Genomic DNA, 8,704 nt, shown 5'->3' on the forward strand with positions numbered 1-8,704 from the left:
GTACCTATAAGGGTATATATTAAGTATCAATTCGAAACCTAACCGTTTCGTCTGACAACACGAAACGAAACGAAACGAAACCTGTCGAAACAGCGAAACGGCGAAACAGACGAAACGTTTCTTGTGACTATGTTCGAGGGAGATCCTACCATTGGATGGGGGCTTCTATCGAAGGGGAAGAGCCGCCTATTCCCATCACAGATCCAAATGTTTGGCACACATATGCATGCTCTCTCTATGACATCCTGATGCAAGCACCACTTGATATGTCCTCTATGCATGGGCCCACTACTTGCCATTTATTCACTGCACAGAATGTAATGTGCTGAAATCTATTGGCTCCATGACCGGAGAGCACAGGATCATGAGGGACTACGGAGTGAGCACTTCGCACATGGGCAGGAGATCCTAGCTCCGGTCCTAGCGTGGATGTTCAACCATGAGGTATGTCACGACTTTCCACTTGCTTGGAGGACTACCATTATTGGCCGATACACAAAGCAAGGGACTAGAGATTTATGGATCACTAGAGAGCGAGATCAGTAGCCACACAGAGACTTAGGGGCGGCAAGCTGTACGGCAGGCAAGATTTTTGAGGAAGCACTCCACCCTAGACCACATCTTCACTCGAGGGCAATCATTGAGAGGCAAGGTCAAGATGTCAAGAAGTCTACACTTGCTTTGTAGACTTTCAGGAGGCTTTCGACACTGTCCCACAATCCCGCCTGATCAGGAGATTACAGGAGATGCAGATTCCAAAGATTGTGATTTGGGGGGTGAGCCTATCTGAGTCCATCAAGGGGAGAGTTTGTGTCTAAGGAGGCCTATCAGAGTGGGTTAAAAGCACTTTCACTAACTCTCTTTGGGCTCTACATTGATGAGATCACATCCTTTATCCTGCTTGGGAGGCAAGGAATCACTATTTGCCGACCTGATGATACAGATACTACTAAATGCAAATGACATAGTCCTCACATCATCTTCAGCAGAGGAATTGCAGAGACATCTGGAGGCCCTAGATCCTTCAAGATCTATGGGACTGGCGATCACTATCAACTAATAGTGATCCCCTACATCCTGTGAGAGAAAATATTACAAATTGTGATGCAGTAAGTACTTTTTTGGCTAGCTTGTGTGCTAGTCCCGGTACGCCCTTGCTGAGTGCTAAGTTAATAACTCAAAAACTATACAAAAAAAACAATTCCAATACTCAAAGCTAGGGGTGCGAAGATGTGTAGTAATATGTGTATGCCGAGCTGCCTCTAGCTCATAGTTGCCAGCCGAAACGGAAACAAAAGAAATGAAAATGGAAAAAATCGGGGAAACGGAGTTTTCGGCCCCCGTTGAAACGGAAATGGAAGAAACGGCAATATGATACAATTTGTATATAAAAATTTATTTTCTATACATAATATAATTATCAATAGAGTGCAAATCATACATAATACAACTATCTATACTTGAAGCATCAATGCATCATGCATGCTTGTATGATTCTAAATTCGTGAATGATGCTTTAACAATCAACATGTGTCATGACTAACCAGTTTGACTTTACAAGAATCTGAAATTTAGAAGTTTGAAGTACTTTAAACTTAGCACACAAGTTGAAACTTGAAACTTGAAAGCATCCAATGTCCATAGATGATCATGATCCACAGATTCCATGATCATGACTCATGAGTCATGCAAGACTCAAAATAAAAGTACCCATAGATGATATAAAAAAAAGCAGATGCCACCAAGGTCCAAAGTATACTTAGTATTGTATCTACTATCATAAAAAAAGAAATAACATAGTCTAGGATGCATCATGCTGCATGCATGATGCATGTGAAGTGTCATGACCAGGAGTAGGCTAGCATTGTAGTCTGTATAGTCATAGTCAAGGACCAGGTACATCACTACTGATCATCTGCGTCATCCATGGACTCCTCGTCATCGTCATCCTCTGCCTCCTTAGATGAGCGTGAGGCCTCTGTGTCACTGTTTGAAGAAGTATCATCAACATCATGATTGGGTGCAGTTGAAGTACTAGCACCATCTTCAGATGGTTGAGCGTGCGATCGTGTGTAGTGTGCGAGTGTTGACAGCTCCTCATACAACATGGAGTATATGTCCAGCTCCTCCCGTGGCATATTTGGTATGGCCTTCATCTTCTCCACGTCCACCTTGTCTGCATTCACTTGGCAAGGTTTGGGGCAGCCGACGGCAAACTCAAGGAGACGGAGGTTGCAATGATAAAACACCAATCGCTCCAATTGAGCCGTGCTCAATGTTTTGCTCTTCTTTGTGTGAAAGAGGGTCCAAGTGCTCCAGTTCCTCTCACAAGGACCGGAACTGCAGTCTTGTTAGAGAACACATATAGCAAGGCGTTTCTGCCATAAGCTATTTAAGCAGAGATAAGTATCAGGAACTTAATAAGTTTAAACATATTTGTAGTAGATAAAACTTCAAATTGCTTAACTACTAAGTTCTAACTAGTGACGTTGTAACTTGTTTCTTACCAAAGTAGGAGTACAGTTGCCATATTTCTCCCACCAGGAGATAGGCTGCAACTGTGTCTCTTGGAGCCTAGCCATAGGTCGACCAAAGGAGAGGCTGTGATTATGGAACAATAGAAGTTCATCCTCCATTCTTTATTGCATCTCCAAGTCACCACCCATCCAATTTTATAGATACTATTGCATCCTCTCCTCCAACTCGTCATTCTCATATTGCTCTTGATTGCGCTAGAGGGGATGCAATACATGTGCCACCGCATGGATTGGGCGGTGGAACCAATTCCACTGCTTATTCCATATAGCACAGATGGACTCAACCCTAAATCATGCCACAAGAAATTAGAATGCATTATGCATGCAAAATTCATAGTACATACATAATACATATCTGAAAATTACAGGCTCTAGCTATAAGCTTTGATAGCAAATTGCAATTTAGTAACTGCAATAATTATACATATTACAAAAGTAAAAAGTCTTACTTATCAGGTGATAGGGAAGTGTTTCTGTTGAGGGCTTCTCCAATCTTGTCCATAAACTTGTACAAGAGCCCTAATGTGCTTCCCTCCATGTCCGTGATGCGAAGCTCGATTTTCCTCCGCCTGATTTCACCAAGACTCATCCATGATCATGCAGACAAATTTGATAGACTTTGCTTGGTCTCTATCATCCCAACCTCCTCACTCCCAAGACACAACCGTGCGCAACAAGCCTTGGCGCACTCGGACAAGCCTCTCCACCACTATGAACATGTAAGCAAACCTTGTGGCTAGAGGTTTCAGTGGCTCAAGGTCACTGTAAGGCCGATAGATGCTGAGGACTTTGGGTCTCTTCGTGACAAACTTTACGATACTGCGGGTTGTGAAGAAGATGGCATCAATCCAAGGTATCTTCCCCAGGTCCTTGATCAAAAGATCAAGGCAATGTGAGGCACAAGGTGTCCACACAATCTTAGGGAACTCATCTTCTAACATGGCACCCATTGACACACAATTGCTGCCATTATCTGTCACCACCTGCACCACATTCTTAGCACCTATCTCCATAATAGCTGCCCGTATATGCTCCCAAATATACAACCTTGTAATCACTGTACCTGCAGCGGAAGCATCTATGGCTCTCTAGAACATGGTCCCCTTGCAAGAAGACACTAAAATATTGTACACACTTCTCCTGCGTGTATCTGACTATCCATCGCATAAGAGTGTGCATTCATATTTTTTCCAAGTCTTTTTTAAGGGCTTTATTTGGTTTTCCTGACATTCCCTCCGTCTTCTTAGCTCTCTTGTCTGCAAGGCCTCATATGTAGGCCCTTCCCATTCATACCCAATGCGGCTCAGGGCTCTCATGGCCTTTCTCCATTGTGTAGTCTTCGCCACATGAAAGGGTATTGCACAGAAGAGCTTTGTGAGCTCACTAGTGGCCTCCTTCACTTCTTGCTTTTGCAAGCGTGCTTGAATGCTAGACCTTTGCAGTGATCCTCTTTTTCCCACACTAGCATCCACACTAACTGATCCATGTGGCAAGGGTGTTCTTGTAGCACTAGGACCTGTGCTTGATGTAGTTGATGCCCCTCTACTTCTCTTTGCAGAACCCAGTGTGCTGGCATTATCCAATGGCTCAGTGTCAGGAGCCTCTTCTTCATCTTGCAGCCCTTGCCCTCCACTTTCTCCAGCCAGGGTTGCCATGCACACACGCTTCCATTCTCTTAGGCCACCTTTCAGTGGAGCTGGCACAAACTCACAAGGTCCTATATCCTTGCGGGGAACACTTGCTAGATGGTCTTTAACCCGTGTGACAGACCCCGTTTTGCTTATGCCGCAATAGTTGCATCTCCACTTCTTGGAGCCACCGCCTCCTTTATAACTATCTAAGAAGGAATAAGGTTGTCTCGCCATTTAGGAGGATGGATAGGTGAGAAGGAGGATGGAGAGGTCACAAGTGAGAGAGGATGGAGAGGTAGGAGGAGGATGGAGAGCTCAGAGGTAAAAGAGGATGGAGAGGTGGAAGGATCCTGGAGGATCAGAGGTAGAAGTGAAGGAGGATGGAGAGGAGGAGGATGGAGAGGTTACAGGTAAGAGAGGATGGAGAGGAGGAGGATGGAGGGATGGAGAGCAGGCTGCCAAGCTGCAGCTTGCAGGATGGAGCAGATGGAGAGAAGGATGAAGAGGATGGAGAGAGAAGGATGGAGGTCCGAGGGAATCGGGATGGAGACTCCGAGAGCAAAGGATGGAGGGATGGAGAGAGCTCAGAGAAGGTAGAGAGAGCAGAAAGGATGGATAGAAGGAGTGCAACAGGCGGGAGGCGGCGAAAAATGGAGCCAGGCTGTGAAAATTGCGTTTTTGGGGGTTTAGGTAAAAAGCAGGTTTTACGAAGTGGCGTTTCTGAAGAAACGCTGTTTCCGTTTCTTGCCAAGAAACGGCTGTTTTTGGCAACTGTGCTCTAGCTGGGGGCGTGATCTTCGTGATCCCTGTATCCAATGAGCCATATCCAGAATGATAACCCTGCTTGGACTGTCTCCTCCGAGTAGAGTAGGGATGGGCTGGACCTCTATCGCGTGTGCTCTAGTCAAACTTTGCACTGTGCATGGTTTTTGTGTCTCTGGCTCCACCTCTCCACACGGTCACTTACCGCCGATCTATGCTGCCCTCATGTTGGCTATCTCCTCCTCTACTCCATGTTGTCGTGGGGCTCCACACCGCCATACTTAATTTGGATCGCCCCCGTCCCATGGGCTTGACACCGTCATGTGCTGTTCACACTCCTTTCTTCCCTTTCTGCTTTCTTGAATAGTAACTTTGCCATCTATAAAGCAGTCTGCATCCCTTCTTGTCTTGCTGCTATCAGATGTATCATCCCCTCCCTCCGATGTTCTTGCTGTAGGAGTGTGAGATGATCATCCAAAAATGCCTTGGTTCCCTTCAGTGTTGCCCTCATGCTCACGTGTCTGTTGCTGTCTGAAATCTCACTGCCAATGGCCTTTTCAGTGCATGGGCCTTACCCACTCTCCAAGCTGTCTCACAGGTAAGGGGCTGACACCCATCTTGGCGAACGAAGCTCCAGCATCTGCCATTGGAGTATCACCTACTGCTAACTAGGACATGTAAGGACTTGCTGTTCCGTCTCTTATCCTCGTCCAACGCATGGGATATGGACTCCTTGGGGGGCTGATGTGCCTTTTTTTTCCACTCCAGTATCTCCCCTTGGTAATCTGCTGTGTGAATTCAGCATGTTTCCTGTGCATGGTGGCCTACTTACCTGCCACCTTTTTTTTTGAGTTTCATCTTCTGACCATTTGCTGTGTGTGTCACCTCCAGTGCCCCTTTCACGTCTTTGAGTTGCTGCAGTACAGTTCCTATTGCTTGCATCTTATCTTCGAGGTTGGCTTTTTCTGAGTCCCATTCTGCCTTTTCTTTCTCCATGCTTCTCTCCTTTCTCCATTCTTCATGTTTGTTCCTCTCCTTTCTCCATTCTTCATGTATGTTTCCCCTTGTTTCTTCACTTCAGACACCGTTTTGTCTACATGTGTTTTCTCAGCTAGCAAGGCCACAAATGACCACATTTGTGGCTTCCAAATTAGCAATTTTTTCAATCAAAATAGGCAAATTTTGTTGAGATGGGAAAGGACATCGGAGGTAGCCTTGTGTGGCGTACCTGCCATGTAGGCTGTCATAGCATTATCCAAGGCTTGTTTTCCCCCCATGTATCCTCCACAAATCCCGTGGAGAGAGAGAGAGAGAGAGAGAGAGAGCTTATGAACATGTTTGAAAGACCAAAAAGGTATATGAGGCCAAGTACATTACATTGTGAAATGTATAAGTATTGTACAATGCATGAAATGGAAGTTGAAGAGAGAAAGAAGGGGAGGGGTAGGTAGGGTGCACAGGGGTTCCGCAAATGTTTGTTTCTTGCTCAATTTCAACTCATATAATGTGTGATCTTCAAATGTTATCAAAGCAAAATGACCTTTAAATTGTTTGCTTGAACCAGGTTTGGTCACTCTCTTTCAATGGATGGTTACGAAGAAGGCAAACCGAACTTCAAGGAGGTTGCAAATAACTCCGTATCTTTGGACAAGGAACTTTCTGCAAGCGGATTCACAAATCAAGACCAAGAGGATTTAGAGCAGGTCTCTAGATTTAACATGGTCTCATTTGAAATCTGTAATGGTAATCTATTGGGTAAAATGGTTAAAAATTGCTAATGATTAAGATTGTGCACTTCAATCAGGATGAAACTGGCTAAAAATCTCTTTAGCTGGTATGTCTTGACCCGCAGCAGGCCAGTTTACAATGAGCTAGTTGGGATATATATTAATTGAGTGAAGAATCTTGAAAATGTTTTCGTATCAAAATCTCAGATTTAAGAAATCTGCTTTGCCCATGACGTATGAAGACACTGTATTGCAAACACTTTTTTAATCTGACAGCTTGGGCCTGTGGAAACATCTGCAGTATGCACGTGGGAACACAGATGATGGTATTGGCCCGAATGAGGGTCATGACATTGATGGAGGCAGCAGCTCAGAGGAGGATGCTAAGGATGTAACTTCTGAGCTGCAAGGGTTACGAGTGTCAGATATTGGCCTTGAAAGCACTGCTTCTCATGTTTCAGGTGTTTGCAGCATCACAACTGAGGACAAGCAGGATGAAAACTTAACAGAAAGTGCTTTGCCCGACGGAGGTTCATCTATCCAGGTACAGAGGTGATTATTGTGAAGAAGTTTATCATGATTCCCATGAATTAAGTTTGCAACTGTCCCTCTTTATATCCCTTTTTATCTCATCTAAGGGGCTCATATAAGATGCTTAATATTTTTTCTAGTTGCAGTCATTTTTGTTAATTTACTAGTTGTTTGGTGCAGATAAGTTTCTTGGAAACCAAGCATTCAATAACAGGTGACGAGGACAATGTACAACGTTCAAAGGGTTTTGAAAAACAAAGGAGGCGAGCTGTGGCCGCAGTTTGTGGAGGAAGTAGGTCACATGCTTCAAGGAATGCTTCAAAGGACAAAGGTGGCCGTAGGTCTCGGCACACCCTGAATAATAGGCTGGATTCCTGATTAGCTGCTTGCAGACTGTTCATCAGTTGGTCCAGTTTTGGCATGTCCTACTTGCCTCAGAATTTCCAGGCTGGCAAAGGTGGCATTCAAAGCATTCAGCAAAGCAAGGCCGTCTTATTATATACGGAGGAGAGGTGCACACGTACAAGCAGGCAGTGGGGTTACATGTCTTTTAGCATGGGCTCGTGAGATAAATCTCCCAGACCATAACTCAATGCTTGTGCTAGCAAGGTCTTCAGGAAAATGGTAGTGCTATTTCTGAGGTATGTCATAAAACATGAAGGTCAGCAATCATAGAACCAGGCATTGCTTCAAGATTGTAAATCCTTGCCTATTATAGCCTACAGTTGCATTCGTGCAGCATAAGGAGAATTTTTATGCATAACGAGATGTGTGACTTCGAAATCTGAATACTGCAATGTGATTCATGTGTGGGAAGTCGGTGACCAAGGTACATCCATCGTTGTATGACCTTGTCAAGGGTACATAGCGACTCGTGTTTTGAATATCTCTCTTGTTTAAACAACAAAGAGTTGACTTTGAGATCTCTTCAAAGCGTATGGTATTAATAGATCCTACATAAGCACCGTTTCTAGCACATAGTTGCACGAAACGTACGTTTCGTGGGCAGAAACGGAAACGGCGAAACGGAAACGCCGTTTCGTATTTCCTGTTTTCCTAGAAATCCTAAAAACGGGTTTTCTTTCAGAATTTCGCCGCCTTCGTCTTTCGCCGCCTCCCGCATCCTTTCAGCATCCTTCCTCCACTTCTTCAAGCTCTCTCCATCCCATCCTTTGCTCTTGGACCTACCCTCACCTCCATCCTTCTCTGAGCTCTCTCCATCCTCTTCATCCTTTGCTCCATCTTCTCCATCCTGCAAGCTGCAGCTTGCAGCTTGGCAGCCTGCTCTCCTGACTCCATCCCTCCATCCTTCTTCTCTCCATCCTCTCTTTAATCTTACCTTCTACCTCTCCATCCTCCTCCTCTCCATTCTCCTTCACTTCTACCTCTCCATCCTTTCCATCCTCTTTTACCTCTATCTCTCCATCCTCCTTCTACGGTCTACCTCCCATCCTTTCTCACGAGTCACTTGTGACCTCTCCATCCTCCTTCTCACCTCTCCATCCTCCTCAATGCC

The 8,704-nt window shown here is 44.9% G+C and overlaps 1 protein-coding gene across 1 annotated transcript in view; it reads left to right on the forward strand.

Moving 5' to 3' along the window:
• LOC147895059 (protein serine/threonine kinase) overlaps positions 1 to 8,168 on the forward strand; it is a 61,032-nt gene extending 52,864 nt beyond the window's left edge. Inside the window, exons 10-12 of the mRNA XM_087383567.1 lie at positions 6,495 to 6,633; positions 6,959 to 7,201; positions 7,369 to 8,168. Of these exons, the coding sequence (XP_087239693.1) occupies positions 6,495 to 6,633; positions 6,959 to 7,201; positions 7,369 to 7,566 (580 nt within the window). The 3' untranslated portion in view covers positions 7,567 to 8,168. The remainder of the gene's footprint in view (positions 1 to 6,494; positions 6,634 to 6,958; positions 7,202 to 7,368) is intronic.
• Positions 8,169 to 8,704: the final 536 nt, after the last annotated feature.

The sequence above is a fragment of the Dipteris shenzhenensis genome, chromosome 13 (assembly GCF_047967505.1).
Source record: "Dipteris shenzhenensis isolate YYH24624 ecotype China chromosome 13, Dip_SZ_1.0, whole genome shotgun sequence".
Classification (NCBI taxonomy): domain Eukaryota; kingdom Viridiplantae; phylum Streptophyta; class Polypodiopsida; order Gleicheniales; family Dipteridaceae; genus Dipteris; species Dipteris shenzhenensis.